This window comes from Balaenoptera borealis, assembly GCF_965194805.1.
Source record: "Balaenoptera borealis genome assembly, chromosome: 5".
Taxonomy (NCBI): domain Eukaryota; kingdom Metazoa; phylum Chordata; class Mammalia; order Artiodactyla; family Balaenopteridae; genus Balaenoptera; species Balaenoptera borealis.
Genome location: NC_138862.1, coordinates 81,456,276 through 81,477,158, shown reverse-complemented (window position 1 = coordinate 81,477,158; position 20,883 = coordinate 81,456,276). Strand labels below are relative to the sequence as shown.

At 42.4% G+C, this 20,883-nt stretch overlaps 1 protein-coding gene across 4 annotated transcripts in view; it reads right to left on the bottom strand.

Moving 5' to 3' along the window:
- DGKG (diacylglycerol kinase gamma) overlaps positions 1–20,883 on the bottom strand; it is a 165,596-nt gene that overhangs the window by 6,629 nt on the left and 138,084 nt on the right. For 3 of the 4 annotated variants that reach the window (XM_082392943.1, XM_082392944.1, XM_082392945.1), the window contains 2 exons: positions 10,955–11,075; positions 8,627–8,687 (listed from right to left, as the gene is read on the bottom strand). In XM_082392943.1, the coding sequence (XP_082249069.1) occupies positions 8,627–8,687; positions 10,955–11,075 (182 nt within the window). Of the gene's footprint in view, positions 1–8,626; positions 8,688–10,954; positions 11,076–14,336; positions 17,653–20,883 lie in introns of those variants that run through there. The other variant, XM_082392946.1, reaches the window with a different exon arrangement.

Below are 20,883 nucleotides of genomic sequence, written 5' to 3'. Positions count from 1 at the left end.
CGCTGGGGAGAGACAGGTGTGAGCTTCCCACGTGGCGATCAGCTCACACCTGTCTCATGTTCTTGCTATTCATAGTCCCTCAGAATGTCACAGCCGGAGGAGACCTCAGGGACCATCTCATTCAACCCCTCTGCAGGATAGATAAAGGAATGGAGATCTCAAGGCTCTCTTGAGCCTTGGATTAGCCTAAGGTCACACAGAGAGGGCCGGAACAGCTAGAGCCTAGTTCTTTGGATTCCCCGCCTCCACTGCTCCTGGCCATTCCTGCCCGGGCAGTGCAGAGATGTCAACCAGTAACTCCAAACTGACCTAGGGGCTTCAGTCTGACCTCTGATCCAAGCGCTACTCAGGTGGAAAGTTTCCAAGGGAGTCTCTTAGGCGTTTCCTCTTTTCTTAGTCTTCTAGGGGAGACCCAAGTTTCTTTTAAAAGCTTTTATTTTTGTTTGAATTTTAGGTTTAATGAGTGCCTTCTCCTGCAAACTTTAAGTCAATTGGAAGTAAAAGACACTGGTGAATTCTCAATTTTTGGTCTTTCTTCCCAACCCTACCCTCAGGGTATGGCTTCAAAATGCTTACTCCCTATTTGAATGTGGCCTGGTGACACTGATGCGTTGATAACTTGCATTGTCAGTCCAGCAACATTTATCAAGTAGGAAGATGATGTGGGAACAAGAGGCACTTAGGATTCAAAGACCTGGGTTTGGGTCCTAGGACTCTCCCTTCTTTGCTGTGAACCTTTGGACAAATCATTTAGCCTTCAGAAGCAGTGCTTGCGGAACCGTAAAATGAGGATAGTAGCATTTATTCTATTTTTCTCACAAAGTTGTTGTGAAGATCAAATGACAATCTGTCAATAAAAGCCCAATGTAAACTGTAAAATGGAATGCACCATAAAATGGAATGCACCAGTTAAATAATTTATCTCACACTGGAGGAGAAGAAAGATGCTTGTCAAAAGAAACACAATCTATGAACCTGTTCTCATGAGTTTTACCACCTACTGAAATGACAGTGTGACCCTAGAGAACAACAGAAGAACTCTTGAAGAGAGAGACCCATTAACAAGCTTAAATGTAGGATAAGCCAAGTGGTGTCAAAAAGAAGTTAGGTAAGGAATGAGAAGAACCTGAATGGAGCAATTGAGGAAGAATTTTAAGATCTGAAAGGAAGGGAAGAAAATATGTTGGTGAAAGAGAAAGGGAAGGCACTAGGTTGAGGAGCTACATACCAGCTGGTTGAGTGTGGACCAAAGGACGAGAAATGAGGTCAGGGATACAGGTGGGCCAGTTGGTATCGGGCTTTAAAGGGAAGGAGGCAGCAGAGGTTGGGCTTAATATGAGGTAGTGGGGAACCATGATAACTTTTTAAGCTGGAGGATAACATGAAGAAAAGAGTTTGAAGGGAATTATTCAATAGCTGTTGTCAAGATGAGCTGGAGCTGGGAAGAGTCTGGCTAAGAGGGTTCTACTGCAAGCCAGGTTTAAATTTATAAGGCCCCAGGATATAGAAAGAAAAAGATGGGGCCAAAAGTCATGGTGGGGAATGAACATAACCTGGGGGAAGGAAGCTGAAAACGACTGTTAGGTTGGTTTCCATCAGCCTGGAAATCTAGGAGGGGAGTAAGTCTCTCTGTTTTGTGGTAGTCACCAGGGGAGCACACCGACGACACAAGTACCGTTTTGTGTTATGTGCCTTATTATGGGCATTGCCTTTATCTCAGAATTCAGGGAAGTGAGGCACTTATCTGTGGTGTGCAATTTAGCCCCATCTGATGGTAGTGATTTGTGGCACATTGCCTGTGGTAAGCCTTGTCCCACTCCGGAGCACAGGAGCCCCGAGGGGAAGAAGACATTTATCTTATTCACCTTGGTATTCCCTGAGCCAGCGCAGAGCCTGTACCTGCTATGGAAGTACTGACTAGTTAGCACAGCCAAGAAGAATGGGGGGAATGTTCTGGCAGTGGAGCGGGCCGTGCTTGGGACAGAGAGTGGCAGCTGTGGCACCGCTTACATTTCCCACTGATGGAGCCCATTTTTTTAGACCGTGGAAGATCCTTGCTTCTCCTTTTTCTCCCTCTAGCTGACCAGTTTATTTGCTTGTTAGCACCTCCAGGGCAAAGGGGAGGAGGTGAAACTCAAATCCCTTTCATTTGGGTTTTCAGCAGTTTTGACAAAGGTTTTGATGGGGCAGGAGTTTGGAGATGCTGGGTAACGTGAGGTTTTGATGTGGTTTGTGGATTCTACTTCTACAGATAACTGGGAGTTCACTGTATGTACATACACTGGGGGCAAGAAGTATGAGATCATGTCCTCATCTCGAGTCAAAGAAATGTCAGTATCTTACCCCCTCATCCCCAAATTAGGAGGGGCTAGTGGGTTAAATAGGTAAGATCCCATTTTAGGAGGTAGTTGGACGTGGTTAAATCTGCCTTTTCAACCCCTGATGGAAAGAGAGCGTCCCACATTTCTGTAGTTAGAACCCAAACTTTGCTGGTCAGGCAATTAACTTAAGTCTGTATGATTGTCTTAAAAACCCTTCATCACATTTATAACATCTGGCAAGCACTAGGGACAGCAGCCCCATGCTCTTAGTTTTCTGTTTTATTACAGAGAAAATTTGTTAACAGTTAAACATGTCACATTTTCCTTAGAAAGTCCTTGCTCATAGTGTAATAATAGTCACCCATTTTCCCCTTCCCTAGGTAAGTAACATTTAATTCTTTAATGGAATTGGAGATTTTTTGGGTTTTTTTTGGAGTATACTTTGAGGTGAGAGGTTACTATACAGTTATCCCTTGGTATCCATAGGGAATTGGTTCCAGGATCCCTGGTGATACCAAAATCCATGGATGCTGGTTCTATACAAGTCTCTTGTGTAAGATGGTATAGTATTTGCATATAACCTATGCACATCCCGTATACTTTAATCATTTCTAGATTACTTATAATACCTAATGCAGCGTAAACGCTATGTAAATAGTTGTAAGTATAATGTAAATGCTATGTAAATAGTTGCCAGCACACAGCAAATTCTAGTTTTGCTTTTTGGAACTTTCTGGAATTTTTTTTCCTGAATATTTTCTATTCAAGGTTGGTTGAACCCAAGGATGCGAAGCCCATGGATGTGGAGGGCCGACTGTATAATGGCACTTTCCCAAACAGGCAATTTCTTGGATACCATATGTTAAACAGTCCATTACTTTCAAATTAGTTTATGATCTTTCTTCTCTCCTTCATTAGTTTTTATGTATACTAGGGTTTCTTAGGGCTCTCTTCTGTACTATTATCTATCCAATATTGCGTCAATTGCTGTGGCTTTATAACTATTTTAATATCTTGTGGGAAGTCCTTCTTCACAGCTCTTTTATAAAATGCCTTAGCTATTGCATTGTTTTGTCAAGTAAAAAAAACTGCATTAGAATTTTTTCTGGGGGTCCCTATTTAGAAACATAGGATGTTTCTAAATTCAAATCTTTTAAAAAATATTACTTAAGCCTTGAAATCTTCTTCATCTATTTTTCACAATTCAGTTTGGTATTTTGTTTTTGTCTGTTGCCATTATAATACTTAAACTTTTTTCTATTATATTCCTCTGATTGGTTATTGCTGGTATGTACAAAAGCTATTAACTTTTGTCTATCTTTCTGTACAGCTTCATTGAAATAATTTAACCTATGAGGTTTTCAGTTGATTTTATTAGCTTTCTATATACATAACTATATTATCTGCAAATAATGACAGTTTTGATTCTTTTCCAAATAGTTATATTTCTTTTCTGCTTCATGTGTTTTGCATTGGTTAGAACTTCCAAATAACATTAGCACACATGTCTTACCCATGATTTTAATGAGAATTCCGCTAGTGTGTTACATAAAATATTATTCATTGGTTTAAGATAGATATTTTTCGGGACTTCCCTGGTGGTCTGGTGGTTGGGACTCCATGCTTCCACTGCAGGGGGCACGGTTTTGATCCTTGGTCAGGGAACTGAGATCCTGCATGCTGCGTAGCACGGCCAAAAAAAAAGGAGATTTTTTTCCTGTTTTGTTCTTTTGAGGAAGTGCCCTTCTGGTCTGAGTTTTCATCTTTAAAACTCAGAAATGTTGAATGTAATTGAATATTTTGGGGTCATCTATTCATATTATCATGTGATTTTTCTATCCAAACTTATATAAGAAGACATCCTTGCATTCCTTTGATATATCCTTCTTGAGGAGTGAATGATTCTTTTAATATATTGTTCAATTCTATCTGCCAATACTTTAACTATAATTTTTGTATCATGTTCATATTTGAGATTGGTCTGTAGTTTTCTATTTTTAAGCATAGTTTTTGTTAGGTTTTTGTAGCTGTCTTAATTTTATCAAATGGATTGGGTAGCTTTCTACCTTTGTTCTATGGAACAGTTTACATAAATATTTATTCCCTAATAATATGGAAGAACTCACCAGTAAGATCATCTGTTTTAAGATCATTGTGGATGTAATTCTTTGAAAACATTTTTCATTTCATTAAGGTTGCCTAGAATTTTTATAAGATGTTCAAGTTTATTAGAATCAAGATAAAACTATATATATGTCATATAATATCTTATTAAATAAAACCATTACCATATTTATATTTATATTACATACGTATTAAATATTTTAATATCTCTAATCTCTGTTTTTCTTTTTCTCTTTTTAAAATTAGGTTTTCAAACATTTGACATGTTTAAAGAACTAGTTCTAGATTTTCCTGTTTTTTAATTGTTTAATTTCTAATTTTATCTTTATTTTCTTCCTTCTGCTTCTCCTAAGTTTGTTTTATTATTCTTTTAATTTGGGGATTATTCATTACATTTTTTTCCTTTTCAAATGATGGAAGTATATGAGACTCTGAATTTACTTCCAAATACAGTTTAGGCTATATTCTATAAGGTTTGAATGCGAGCCTTCTCATTTTTATTATTTTTTAAATAGTCAATAATGTTAGCTTTGATCGCCTCTTAAATCTATTATTCTTTAGGAGAATTTAAAAATCTCTGAGTGATTGGATTTTATTTATTCATTTAATCTTCTATTATTAATTTCTAGTTTTATTGCTTTGTGGTCACATAAAACAACCTTTATAATTTCTGCTTCTGGATTTTATATATATGTTTTCTTTGTGGACTAGTTTATGATCTATTTTAGTAAATATCCTATGAATCCTTGAGGAAATGAGATATTTAATTATTTAAAGCATAGTTATTTCATCCAAGTTTAATTTTTAAATTGAGGTATAATTGACATATGACATTATATTAGTTTCAGGTGTACAACTTAATGATTTGATATTTGTATATATTGTGAAATGATCACCACAATAAGTCTAGTTAACATCTGTTACCATAGTTACAAAATGTTTTCTTGTGATGGGAACTTTTAAGAGTTACTCACTTAGCAGCTTTCAAATATACAATACAGTGTTATTAACTATAGTCACTCTGCTGTATATCACATCCCAGGACTTAACTTATTTTATAATTGGAAGTTTGTACCTTTTTACCCCCTTCACCCATCTCACCCACCCTGCTCCCCCTACCCCCACCTCTGACAACCACCAATCTGTTCTCCGTACCTATGAGCTTGTTTTTTTAAAATCCAAGTTTTATGTCATTTACTTTTTTTACAGCTTGACCTCAAAGACAGAAACAAATATTTTAAAGCCTCTCAATACCTGTCTTTCTGTCAATTTTTTATATATGTATTTTTCTCAGAATATACATCTATACTGATTTTCACAGTATATATTTTGATTCTGTTATTAAACAACTAAAATTTTATGACCATTATATCTCAAAATTGAGAGTATTTTTTATTAAATAAAAAGTGACATTTTTATTCCACTTTATGCTTTTGGCATTGTTGGAAGGTTAGTTTGCCCCAAATTATCACTTCTTACTTTTAATTTCTCTATGTTTGTTAAGGATAAGATAAAAAGATATATATACATGTCTTTCTGTTTTAGATGTATCTCTTTATAAGAAGTATATCATTGGATTTTAATTTTTAACCCAATATGAGAGTCTTACACTTTTAATAGGGAACTTTAGAACATTTATATTTTTTTGTCATTATTGATATATTTAGCCTTAACCTCTTTTATCTTAATCAAAAAAATTTTAAATGTTTGCTTGTTATTCACTTTCTGTCTTGTGCTACACTGACAGGGTTCATTAACTTTAAATTCTCCCAGATTCGAAAGGTGTGTGCCCTGTTTTTAGTGTCACTAGTAATTATCTAGTTATTAAAGTTTTCTTCAGATTTACATCGTGTAATTATCAAAGTGAAGAGAGACAGTGAAAAATTTAACATTTTTACTATTCTTTCAACAATGTCTCCCACATGCTTTCAGCCTTGGTGAACATAACTTTAGGTTTGGGGTCCAAGTTATGAATGTTTATATTATATATCGTCTCTTTCAAAGAATGATTTTTGCCATTTGCATTCAGTTGCATAACCATATTTAACAGTTTTTTTTTAATTTTATTCTAATTTAACTGGTTTTAATTTTTACCAAAAGTTCTTTTGTTGCTGTGCTGTCCCATCATTAAGCCTTCAATTCGGAATCACTTCATAGTATGTACCTTCAGGAAAATGATTCAAAAAGGGTGCTTTTGTTTTAACTCTTTCAAGTGTAAGAATGACTTTCTGTTACCTTCTGCTGTGGACTGAATTGTGTTCCCACCTCCATGCCCCAAAATTCATATGTTGAAGCCCTAACCTTCAATGTGAGGGCATTTGGAGATATGGCCTTTAAGGAGGTAATTAAGGTTAAATGGAGTCATAAGGGTGGGGGCCCGAATCCAATAGGACCGGTGTCCATATAATAGGAAGAGACATCAGGAGTGAATGCACACAGTGAAAAGGCCATGTGAGGACAAGGTGAGAAGGCCATTGTCTGCAAGTCAGGAAGAAAGGCCTCACCAGAAAGCAACCCTGCCGACACCTTCATCTTGGACTTCCAGCCTCCAGAACTATGAAAGACTATGTTATTTAAGCCACCCAGTCTGTGGTATTTTGTTAGGGCAGCCTGAGCTGACTAACATACCTTCCACAGACTGAACACCATAAAAATCATTGGGTCACAGTTTTTTTTTCATAGTGAGTTGTAATCTCTAAAAGGTGGCATGGAGAGAGAGTGAGGATAGGAGGAGTATCTGGCTATTTTAAAACCAGTGCTTGGATATGGAGGAAAGCAGTCCAGTTTCCAGATACTACTGAGCTAGGTGGCCGAGGGTTTGCTTTCTTCCAGCTTTTTTTTTTTCTTTCTTTTAGGAGACAGGAGGAGCTTGGATAGATGTTTCTTAATTCAGCTCCATCAAAATTATAAGTAGTACAAATTCCTTCCATCCTTCCCAACTCTAACAAGGTGGTAAAATATTAAGTTTTGCTGTAGTGTGTTCTCATCCTTTTCTTAGACTTCATAGAAACCAAAAGATTGAGGTAAGATTTTGCAGAAAAACTTCTACTTTTGATAATCTTTATAAAAGATGACATTTCTAAAGTCTCTGTCTCTAGGGACTAATTTTACAATTTGTAGAAGTTACATGGAACAAAGAATTATAGAAATAAACCTACAATTCAAACCTAGTAACTGTCTTATGAAAACCTCTTTTCTAGAAGACAACTTGATGTTCTGAAGGGCTCCAAATAGCAGGTTATCGAGGTATCTGAATACTCCACCAGAGTGAGGAAGCTCAGAAACACAACTTCTGTCTTGAGATTTGCATCCTCACGATAGTATTGAGGATGTTACTAATGTAGTATCCCAGTGAGCATCCTGGGCCCTGAACACCAAGACAGTGGTTTCTCTTTGCCATGGAGTTTCTAGCTGGGTTTCTGAGAACAAACTGCCAACAAAGGTATGGTAAGTCAGGGACTGGGGTTGTTCCCTTGATTTTTGTTTGTTCAATCCTTTATTCGTTGTTAAACAAATATTAATATTATTGTGCAACTATTACAAACAAACCAGGCACAGTGCTAGGTGCTGGGTAATATGGGTCACAGAAATGCCATAAACAAAATAGATAACCCGTGTGGTTACCTTTTCAGGGGAGCTTTCAGGTGGGTCCTCGGGGCTGCAGGTGCACCTGGGGTGCAGCGTGTCTGTGCACTGTGGGAATTCTCCCCCAGGAGCCCCGGTGGTCACAGCAACTAGGTGGAAGTTTGGCGGTAAGTGTGCAAATTTGGCTGCCATATAAAGAAGCACTTTCTAGTGATTAGGCTTGTTCATCCGTGGAACAGTCTTCTTTTTGGGGTGGTGAGTTCCTTGCCACTGAGTGATTCAAGCTGAGGCTCTCAAGGATACTGTAGATGAAGCCTCAGAATTCACCATCTAGAACCATAAGCTCTTTGAAGACGGGTCTATGTCTCCTTTGGTTTTGGAACTGGTGTCTCCCAGTGTCTGGCACATAGCACATATTCAATAAAAGCTTGGCAGGTAAATGAATGGATGGATGAGTAAAGTGGAAGAGAAGCTGCACTAGATGATCTCCCAAAGCTCCTGTAACTCTGAGATTCAGAGTTTCATATTAAGTCAGTGCCCCAAAGGGGCCCAAAATAAAGCTTCTCACCCTCATCTCAAAGGTTGGCAAAACTTACCGTGCAAGGTGGCTGCATCCAGGGCTCTCCGTCCACTTGCATTGGCAGCAGCTTGTTCGTCCTGGAGCCCCAAGAACAGAGAGCACAGTGAGCTTCTTGGAGTCTGAGGATGAGGGTTGCCCCCACCAGGGAAATAGAAGTGGGAAGACCTGACCTGCCCACCTAGGAGTGGTTCTGAAGACTCTCCTGGGGGGGGGGGCTGCTGAAAACAGATTTCTGAGCCCACGTCAGGGGTCCCGACTTGACAGGTGTGGGCCAGGCCCAGGGGTCTGTGTTTTAATAAGCACTATGGATGATTCTGTTGCTTTGACCCCCAGACCCTACTTTGAGAAACGTGGCCCTGGGTGAGCAGTGAAGTCCACAGGAGTCTGGGAAACAGCGGCCAACAAGTATGGCAGCACCACAGCTGAGTGGACCCTTAGTCAAATGATCAGCCAGAGGGCCTGTCCATGGTGCCAAAACGCCACTGTGAAATGGAAAAGGTTATGAAATGGGGAAAGGTCTGGTTTCAATGTTGAGTGAGCAGTTGCATCATGTCAGCGAGGTAACGTCTCCCACTTAAACGAGGTACAGCTCAGGTCTGAGTGTGTCTTGCCTTGCCCCCCAGTCCTAAAGCATCCCCTCTTTTATCTCCTGAACAATAGTAGATGCTGCGGTTGCATGGACTGTGGACCTGGCTTAGCTGGGAAAGGGGGTCATTGGGAATGTGATCCCCATGGGTAGGCAGAGGAGAGAGGAGAAAGCGTTGCTTTCTTGCTTGGGTCAAGGCTTCTTTGGCATATGGATTATTAAAGGAGAGAGATGAGGGAGAAAAGGCAGGTCCTTTCGGAGGCCTCTGGTCTGGGTGAGCAGGGAACAGTTGCCACCCACTGGCCAGAAAGCCCTCACCTGGGTTTGGCATCTGTCCTGTTTCTGAAATTATAAAATGAGGGAGGCAGGCTGCGTTTCTTTTTTTTTTTTTTTTTTTTTTCAGGCTGTGTTTTGATGTAGATGATTCTCCTACTGACTCTGAGGATATTTAATAACAAGAACCAATAAACCTAATAATAAAACAAATAAGAGGAGACAGTGGCATTTGGGTTTTGGGGAGTGCGGAGAGTATCTGGGGAATGCCCAGGAGGCTAGGGCTTCTGACTCACCTCCTCTATTTCTATCCAGAAACAGAAAATATCCTATCTCTTATACATGTTTTTAAAAAATTCTTCAGAGACCAAATTCTCTGGTCTACATATGTTATGGCTTAGATGTGCTAAGGGACTGGACCTACTCAGTGTTAGAGTCATGGGGAAAGGACAGAGAAGGAACTACAGAGGTTAACCTGGAAAACAGGGGCCCCAGCACAACAACAGCCCAACGAAGAAGAGAAGCAAAGATTTGGGGAATAATTGAAAAGACAGAGGAGACACAGAGAGGGAATGAAGAAAGGGGGTTAGTGGGATAGATCAGGGAACCAGCTCTGAGGACCTTTCTGAAGGATGCAGGGTGGCACCGAGAACAGCGTTTCTCTGAATGTGCTCTGAGGACATTCACCCAAGAGGTTAAGGGATAAAAGGGTTCTGTGTTTAAATAACTTCGGGAAACCCGCATGTGGTGGTCCCCTCCAGGAGATCCCCAAGACACACGAATAGATTTGATCCATAGAAATTAAATGGGAAATGGAAAGGAATAAGGACTCCTGAAATAATCAGGTGGGGAAAAATCTGTGACGAGTTGCATTTATTAAACAGAAGCAACCAAAATCAGAAGATCCCCTCCATTAGACCCCATCTATTCAGGAACCTGCAGTGGCTGACCTGTGTGATTCATACTCCAGAGAACTGTCATCCTCTCAGTCAGTTATGACGGGTTTGCTGAGGTTGATGGTTTAGCTCTACAAAGGTATATGCGATTGCTAACTCTAATAAAAGTATTTCTAAGGCCACTATCCAAGAAAGAGCAGAGTGGAGCACAGAGCCTGGTTTTTGTCAAAGTGTGCCCTCTGGCACGCATTGAACAGTTCAACTTGTAAAGATAAAGAAGGCGAGGAGTTGGATCTCTGGTTCTCTGGACCTCATAATATGACAATCCTATTTAGAGAATCTCACCAATTCATTCTAAGAGAACAGCAAACTGGGTGTGGTGGGACCCTTTAGTTGATGTCCTGGATGGTTGCATTATACCTGGTTGGGGAAGTGGTCTCCAAAGACATTCTTTATAAATGTTATCAAGCTTCTGCCCCACCCCACTCTCTCTGCACTGAAATCTAAAGATGGCTTCCTAGTTGTTATCTGTAAGAATATTCAGGGAGGTGGGGAGACTGGGGGGCTGCTGGGTGATGAGGAAGCATACCTGATGGAGACAGAGGAGCACTGGGCCAGCCTCCTGCCTGCACTCTTCAGGCCAGTGTAGATCTGCCCCATTTCCATGGCTCCCTCTAGCCCCACCACTTCAAGAAGCTGGTCACTGAGGTCTGTAGAGTGAGACAAGCAAAAGCAGTGCATACACATCTCTCTGTTTCCCAGTCTGGTCTGGGCCAGAAGGTCTGGTCCCTAGATGGCCAACCCAGAACTCTCAATATCCCTTCATCTCCTACCAAACAGCATTTTCATCCTCATTCTGAATAGGGAATTTCCCCAGAAGTCAATAAATGTACCTTTTCATAAACAGAAACCCGGTTCTAGTAAAAAAAAGGTTTTGATCCAGAAGGTTAACATGCATCCAATGAATAGGCTGACATATCCAGAAGCCTCTTCAAATGGAGAGTAACATAAAGGATGAACCAGCTATTTCTGAACTACAATCCCCCAGTGCAGCTAAAGACACACTGGTTTGGGATTAGGATAGGAAGGAATGCTGATGAAGGTCATTATCCAGAGCTGGATCAGGTTTCTCTTCCCTGAATGTCTGAATAACATCTTGGCCCTACTGACGATGACTGATGCTTAATTAACTTCAAATTTGGCCTGTGGTAAGCCAGTGGTGAGCCAACCTCCTTGGACATCCTTGGGGAAGTCAGTGACCTCTTTCAGGACACCAGGTGCCTAATCTGAGCCAAGGAAAAGAATATTTCACCTACACCAGATTATTCTGGGTCCACAGCACAAAAAGAGGGATAGAAAATACGAGTCTCAGGCTCAGAGTCACACAGGATCGATGGCTTCCCACAGGGGCAGTTACTTCTGATTCAGCACCTAGAAGAGGTCCTTTTTTTCAGAGTTCCTGGGGCTTGGATTGTGCCTGTCCAATTTCCGGGGAAAGCAACGGCAGGATTAAGGTTTGATCGTGGGCCCAAAGACTCATTTTTACAACACAACTTTTATTTATTTAAAACAGAAGCAAATAAAAAGGCAGATTCTTTAAAAGCTTCCATTCCTTCTTTGCCTACTAAGGCAGGGGAAATTCTCTCATAGGTTGTGGCTAATCACTAACACCCTATTAATATTCACGAACTAGAAAATTGTTCTATGTTAATGTTTCTGCTTATTTGACAGATGGCTTCTGTCTTCTAAGGTGCCTCCTGATACAGTGCGATAGTGTGTATTAAGATTGGCAAGGAGATATTTGGGTTTGCCTTTACTTTTTTTTTTTTTTTTCCACACACACACACTGTATTTTATTTTTACAAGAGATAAATAAACCGACACCAAGCATTGTGTCTTTACTTTTTTGTTTAGAAGACTGTTATCTAAAAAACAGTCTCTTGACGGATATACTTCTTTTTTCTTTTTTAACATCTTTATCGGAGTATAATGGCTTTACAATGGTGTGTTAGTTTCTGCTGTATAACAAAGTGAATCAGCTGTACATAAACATATATTCCCACATCTCCTCCCTCTTGACGGATATACTTCTAATGAAGACAGTTAAACAAACTATTGGGCTGACCACAAATGTGTAAACTTCGCTGAAGTCTAACCTAATGATCACTAATGGACATCAGCTGCCAACAGATACAAAAACTGCATTAGTCTCTCTACACCCATGGTTTTCCCCTCTACACCCGCTGACACTCCCATTCTCCTTCTCTGGTACTCCTTTTTTCACAACTGTGAAAAGATACTGTCTCCTTAAACCCTCCATCTCATTTGGATTTGGAACAAGAAGCCATGAATGGGCAAAGTTTGTTTAGGAGAACGCTCCAGGCTCTCTTAAGGAGCTTAGGTCCAGTAAACAACAAATGTCTAAACCTCTAGTCACTTAATTAGTTCCCTTCTTACTAAAGTGTGTTGAATAACCATTGGATAGTTTTAGCTTAATGTGTCATTTTACAGTGTCTGTGAAATCAATATGGGTTGTGAATGAGAGAGAGAAGAAGAAGGAGGAGGAGAAGGAGAAAAATGAGGAGGAGGGGGAGGAGGGAGGGGAGGGAAAGGGAGGGAGGAAAGACGTGTAGGGTGTGCTTAGGGGTGAGGAGAGTGGGGGAGTCATACTGGGGTAGGAGAAAGGAGGAGGAAAGAGAGGTAGAACTTTTTAGAAGTTTCTCTGTTGGCAGAGAGACAGAGGTCTTGTAAAATGTTGCTCTCTGTACCAGGCTTTGGTATCTGACAGTGCTGTGATAGTTCAGTGTTTTCCCTCCTTGAAACACTCCCTGGTAACAAAATGTTCTAAGAAGCAGGGGACTTAATAGACTCAAGTGTTTCAGCTTTTACAATGTCTTGGTCTTTTAACAAATTTTCCTGTTGAATGGCTTTAACTCGAAAAGTTGTTATCACTTCCCACACATTACCTTGCAGCTATTACTTCCCACACATTACCTTGCTTCCTGGCTCTAGAAGAGACATAATGCAGGCTGATCTCATCCGTATGGGGGGTGGGTAGGGGCAGGGGTTTACACAAATGTGGGACTCGGGAGATAAGTGCAGGGGGAGGGGCTAGGGTCTTCTATGTTTCACCATTCGGCCTTTGAATCTGTACTCTGAATCTTCCCCGGCATGAAGAGGCTAGAATGACTCCTGTTTACTACTGAAGGAAGATTTGCTGGCTCTTCTGTTTCTCTACCATTGCCTAACTGATCTTTCAACTTCCTAAAATGCCTACCAGGAAGTTCTGCAGTAAAGAAATATATTCAACTTTGTTTCCCAAACTTATTGGACCATGAGACTCTTCTTTTGTGTGATACCTAGAAACAGTTTTATAGGTATCCCTGGTAGTTTTCTTTGGAACACATTTTGGGAAATTCTGGCATCACTCAATTCCCTGTACTTCCTCTAGCACACAGATACTTATGCAGAAACTAAATCTGGAGTTAAAATGAAACAGAACAGAGCACAAGTTGATGTCCAGGCACACAGAACATTTAATGTTCAGAACTTAGAATCCAGGATCAGGACATCTGATAGACCACGTGTCTGCTTTACCTTAGGTACCAATGACTCAGAGTGTGGTTTGGTAATTCATATCATCTCCATATTGTCTCTACATTCTTCAGTTCATTTGTATTTAAGATGGAATGTCCATGTACCTTAGCAAAACAGGAACTCATTAATTCACTCACTCAATCATTCAACAGTTACTGATGGCAACCAAGTGCCAGACACTGTGTTAAGAACTGGGAATGCAAAATGTTCAACTCTTGAAGGACTCTTGGCCAAGAGGGAGGAAAAGCGTTAGGTGTAGAAAATGTTGTCAGTGAACTATAGGAACGAGGAGGCCTGAGTAACCGATTATGACTGGGCAAGGTATGGAAGGAAGTGTCACAGACATTTAAGGAAGACATTTAAGGAAGACATTTAAGGAAGACATTTAATGAATGCCAAGGTAATTTCCTGGGTTAAGAAGGAGAAAGAGGAAGGACATTCCAGGGACAGGATGATCGTGTGTAGGACTGGATAGTCACTGGATGCACAAGGAAATTAATTTATCAGTAAACTCACTTGGCAATGTCATTGGAAAATATAAAAAGTATCTCTCCCTAATGAGAATTACTATCCAGAGATTTTTTTTTTCATAGAACTATAAAAAGAGGGTCTCTGGGCTGGGCACCAACTTGTTGCAACCACAGAGCTAGGTCTTCCAGCACTGCTCCTGATAACAAAGTCTTGTGCAGTGCTCCGTGTGCAGCAAACACTTCCTCCAAGAAAGAAAAAAGAGGAAGAATGGGAACATGGGAACAGGAGAATGTGGAAGCAAAGGCAGAACAGCAAGGACAGCGATAGCAGTTCCAATCTGGTACACTTGATTCAGCCTCCAGTATGGGATTTTATAAATGCACATCTGCTCATGTCACCTCCACAGCAAAAACCCTTCAGTGGCACCAACCATGACACCAAGCACTGGGAAGGGAAGGTGAAACGTGCACGCTTTCATACCTATGATCAGAGTGTAAACTGGCAGAAAAGTTTTTAGAAGTTTGGTAATAAATGTCTAAAACTTTCACACTGTTGATTCATTTCTTTCTTGATATTGATCACCAGAAACCAATGAAAAAAATCTAAGTTCATACAAATATGAATATTGTGGCATCATTTATTACAGTGAAACTTCCCCCTCTCCCATTTCTACCTATATGAGAATAGTTAAATTATATGGTATCAAACTATAGAATTTTACACTGCTATCAAAATGTTTACAGATTTCAAAAACACTAAATATGTATATGTTATAACTTTAAGTGTGAAGGCAGGATATAAACTTACTTCCACAGCATGTTCTCAACTATATAAGAACATGCATGGAAGAAAAGAACAAATTCCCCTAAAATCTTAAGAGCTGTGAGTTCTGGGTAATTAGATTAAAAGTGATTATTATTTTCTACTTTATGCTTTTCTAAGTGTTTTGCATGTCCTATAAGTGTATATCACTGTTATAATTTAAAAGTCATTTAAAAAACCTGTCAACTGCTGTTCATACTTGTAAAGATGTTAAGTTCCCTGGCTTGATGATGCTCAAGACCCACCCCCATCTGACAAGAGGCTGCCTCTGTACTGTGATTTCCTGACATCGTAGGGCTAAGTTCCTGCTCCAGACATATACAACAACACTTAGCTCCCCAATAAACCCTACTGTTTCTCTCTTTTATGCCTCTACCCATGCCGTACCCCTGCTTGAAATGCCCTCTTCCACTTTTACCTGTTCATCAAAACCCAGCTCAAGCACCGTCAACTTCAAGAAGCCTCCCTGGACTTCCATGCCTGCAGTGTGATTTAGATATTCCTCCTCAAACTTTCCCAGGTAGACATATATGGTCAAAGAAAGAACAGGGTGGTTGATGTGTTGCTGTGGGCAAGAGGTGGGTGCAGTAATGACTGTACCACAGGATCTAGGTTGAACAGGGAAGGAGATGATGGACTAGGCGAAAAGGGAGAAGCCAAGTGAGAGACTTGATGAGTTCCAGGAGCAGGTGTTCTGAGACGGTGGGAGAAAGGTTTGGGAGGGTGTGCTGTGAGTGGCGCTAGGATGACAAGTTCTACCTGTGGCCCCAGTGGTGGGCAGCTGAAGGAGAGGGTGGTGATAGGGATCAGAGTCAAGGAGAAGTGCGGCTAGGTCAGCAGTTCCTCCACTTTGCTGCATGTTAGAATTACCTGGGGCGGGGGGTAAAAATAATAATAGCCAGGTTGCCCCCATACCAGTTAAATCAGAATGTGTGGGCCTCCTACTGTAGAGCACAGGGAACTGTATTCAATATCTTGTAATAACCTATAATGGAAAAGAATCTGAAAAAGAATATATATATGTATATATTATGTATAACAGAATCACTTTGCTGTACACCTGAAACACTGTAAATCAACAACACTTCAATTAAAGAAAAAAAAAAAAAGAATGCATGGGCCTGGGAGCTAGGCATCAGTATTCGCCTAGCTGATTTAAAGATTCCCCAGGTGATTCCAAAATGCAGACAGTTTGGGAACCGCTGGGCTAGGTTGTTGGGTAGATCATCCCCATAGGCCAGCGGTTCTCAGAGCGTGGTATCAGCATCACCTGGAAACTTGTTAGAAACGGACATCCTCAGGCCTCACCCAGATCGACTGAATCAGAAACACAGGGGGTTGGGCCTGGCAGTCTGTGTTCTAACAAGCCCTCTGGAAGATTCTGAGGCACACTCAGAATCAAGTTGGAGAACTTGAGCCTTAGGCAATAAAACTGTCCAAAACATACGCAGGAGTTGGAGTGAAGAAGAATATAAACAAGTTACTTCCTGACTGCTTTGATCCAGAGCTTCTTCACTTGAAAAGGAGACGTTAGGAATAATAATACTGACCTCAAAGTGTGGTTATGAGATTAAATGGCAGAGGTGTATGTGAAAGTGCCTGGCACAGAGTGGGCTCCAAAAACATATTAGGTTCGCTTTCCTTTTCTGCCACATTCACCCTGGCAACTCCCAACAGTCTATCTGTCTGTCTACCTTCTTAGAGCTGTGTACAAGAGTCCAGACCATAACAGTCAGGTTAAAACATCTTTAACAATCTTCAGTGTTCCTCATGGTTTCACACCTCCACACAAAGGCCGTAAATCCAGGTGAGCTTCAGATGAAGTGGGCATCCTGCTCCAGCTGTTTTTCTTCCTTTAAACTCTTCCCTGACTCTGTTCCTTTTCCCACTTCTTTGATCTCAGCCCCATTTTGCTTTTATTTCTTTAGACCTTCCCACAGTCTGGAGGAGGGGGTGGAGCTCAGTGCCAATAGGTAAAGGCTGGCAGAGCTCTCCTATTTAAGGGGCACATCTTCCCTGTTTAAACCCTCTGGAAGCCCAAGGACAACATCTCAGTTCTTAGTGAGGCACGCAAGGTCATTCGCTATCTGGCCCTGTTCCCAGCACAGGTATCCCTCTGCCTGGAGAACTCCTGTTTACCCTCCTGGGACACTCCAGGCAGTGTGCTTTTTCCTGCTCCTCTGCTCAGTGGATCTCACCCAACGACAACTGTTTCTGGACGCATCACTCTCCCAACCCCACTGAGAGTTGAAGGCAGGGATGTGTTCTTGTTTTGTTTATCTTTGAATCCTTAGCAACTAGCCCAGCCCTTGGCATATAGAAGGCTCCCAATAAATGTTTGTTGAATAAATTGAATAAGATACATGCTTTAGTGCCAAAGACCTTGACAGGTTTAGCCTGAAAGAGGAAAAATATAATGATTAATAATAATGATAACAACTTGCCTAGATTAAACTGGGTAACAGGTTTTCCACGAATTAACTCATTTAATCTGCATATAACAGATAATGATGACCCAGTCTGGTTTTCACCTCTCTTCTTTAATGCATAATTTTTATGTTCATACTCATCTTGGCTGCTGGTTCACATTAATGAACATTCAGTCCTTTAAGATGTAAGGGATATGACGTGGGTGTCATGATTTGGGCTCCTCGCTTGTGGTGCCCTGGAGAAGCGTGGGAGATCCTTAGCCTAGCTGGGTGCTTTGCTACCCTCAATCTCACTCCCACCCTGCTTCCCCTTCTATCAGCACTCCAGGGTTCAGGTCTGAGGGCTGCAATGGGCTACCCCCGGAATCAAGCAACCCTCAGCGGAGGTGCTGAAACCCTGACTATGTGATGGCACCCAGCAAGTTTCTGAACCATCCCATTCCAGTGGTGAGGAAGGCCGCCCCATACCCTAGAGCAGCTGTGTGACATAATAAAACCTGTGGGCTCTGCCCCTTTACCTGGGGTATAGGAGCACAGGTGGACTGAGGTGTTAGGTGTCTGTGCTTACTTTGGGCTAGAATCCTACCAGTTCAGCAGGTAACACCAGTCAGCTAATGCTGCTCTGAAGCTTTGACTGACAGGGGTATGTGTCTGATTAATTCAAAATGCAAAAATTTGTCACTACTTCATACGTGGCCTCTGACAGACAAATATGGCATCACAGGGATAAAGGAAAAAGCTCAGAAACTCTGTACAAGTTCTCGAGTTTGGGGCTAACAGCTCAATGGCTGTGTCCATACAGGGCAGGGCATTTGTTTTCTCTGAGTCTGTTAGTTTGCTAGGGCTGCCAGAACAAATCCTGCAGGCTGGGTGGCTTAACCAACACAGATCTATTCCTTCACAGTTCTGGAGGCTGGAAGGCCAAGGTCAAGGTACGTCTTGCACCTTGCAGGGCTGGCTTCTTCTGAAGCCCTGCTCCTGGGTTTGCAGATGGCCACCCCTGGCTGCCCCTTCACACGGCCCTTCCTCTGTGCACGCGCATCTCCAGTGCCTCTCTCTGTGCCCAAATGTCCTCTTCCTGTAAGGACACCAATCAGCTGGGAGTAGGGCCCACCCTAACTGCCTCATTTAAACTTAATCACCTCTTTACAGTCTCTGTCTCTGAATACAACCACATTCCGGGGTACTGGGGATGAGGGCTTCAACATATGAACAAAATTCCCCCCCCCCCACAACATCCCTGCCCATAAGAGGGACAATAATAAAACCTACATCATGGGTTATTTTGAGGACAAAAGAAATAAAGAATGTGAAGGTGCTCAGTAAACGGCAATTAGGAACGTCCCTTATCACTGGGCTACTGAGAAGCTGGCATGCACGGGGAGGGGCTGTGGGACCTTCTTACTCGCCTCCGAAAGCAAGGATGCAACCCCGCTCTGCCCTGCAGCACGCCAGGTTCGGCCCCCAGGTTCTGGACGGGTGAGTGGTAGCTGGCAGACTCGGCCTGCCAAGCCTGTGGCAGGCGTCACCTTGGGCTCCTCTCCTGCCTCCAGATTTCCATGGAGATAGGCCACGTGCCCTTGGCGGCTCAGGAACCCAGAGCGCAACAAAGCCGGGCACTGATCAGCCCACCTAAGCTTCCCACTGGGTCTGGTCTGTGCAGATGAAAGGCTGCTCCCAGCTAGACAGCTTCAAAGCCAGCTTAGAAGCATGGCGGCCTGAAAACAGGCTGGGGGTGGGGAGATGGAGATGGAGGGGGCTTTGGGGCTTCCTTGGGCACAAAAAGGTGAGTAAGGAAGGAAGGCTGTGACTTACCTGCCATGTTCCCACCTGGCCTTTCAAAGCACCAGGCCCTCAGGCATCCCAATCATAGCTTATCTGAAGGGTAATCTATGACCAGTGCTTTCCCTAGAGATCCTAACTCAGACACAGCATAAAGTCAGAGGGCTCCTTGCCGGTAAACGGAGCAGGTAGGGGGCTCACTTCCTGGCATTCTGTAAACCCAGCGTAAAGAACGTTCTACTGTGAGCCAAGCTGTGAAGCACAGAGCACGGGCTTTGGACAGACGTAGGTCGGAGTGCCTACTGTTTGGCGCTCACTACTTCTATTACTGTGGGAGAAGTCGCTTAGCCTCTCCGAGTCTGTCTTTTATCAGGAAAATGTAGGTCTAGTAACCTCACTGGCAGGGTTGCTGATGAGGTTTAGAAGTGATGCCATCCAGAGCCTGCACAGAGAGCACACAGAAGGCCCTCAAGAAACAGTGGCTGTCATTGTGATTTTATGTTTCTTGAGAAAGGGTGGTCCTCAGGAAATTGTCTTTGCTACATAGTAAGTGCGTGGCCTTCTGCAGATGGTAATCAATGTAATCCAGAGAAGATTGTCCAGGAGGAGGAAGAGGAGGGAGAGGAGAAGATGGGGGGGGGGAGGGTAGGAAAAGAAAGAGGAGAAGGGCACTGAGGAAAAGAGGAGCAGAGATACCATGACCTTGAGATTTTAGGGTGACTGTCCCTCCTGGCAAGAGAAGCCTCCCTATTTCAACTTTTTTCCTTTAAAACAGGGAGCTTTTACTTGGAAATGAGTTCTTTAGTTCCTTTCCTTTCCCCGCCTTTGTGTTCCTCTGTGTGTGTGTGTGTGTGTGTGTGTGTGTGTGTGTGTGTGTGTGAGAGAGAGGGAGAGAGAGAGAGAGAGATACAATCCCACAACGGGCCTGGTGGCTTTCCCTTGTTCCTGGGCTGAGCAATGAGGACGCAGAGGAGGATCTGGAGACCTTACAGGCATGGCTTTGACACCCCTGGTCCAGCTGGGCACCCCTTCTGACGGGTGTTTCCTTTGTGTCCTCGTCACACTGGTTTGCAGGTATCTTCCACTCCCAGGGGTCTGTAAAGCCCCATCAGAACATAAAAGTGGCCACAGGGTATTGAGTGGTCTTGGACTCTGGATGATCCAGATGGAAACGGGAAGGAAAAGCAGCCCAGAGCCACTGCTTTCTGAGGAGGAGAGGGGCTGCAGGGTGGAAGGGAGAGGAAATGTGTTGGCCCAGCAGGCAGGGGCCGGGGTTTCTGTCTCTGCTCCAGCTGTCTAGTTGTATGACCTTGGGCCAGTCACTTTCCTCCACTGGGCCTATGTTTCCTTGATCAGGGGTGAGGGCATTCTATCCTTGAGTTTGGTTTGAGCTCTTCCAACAAAGGTGGAGGCTGGG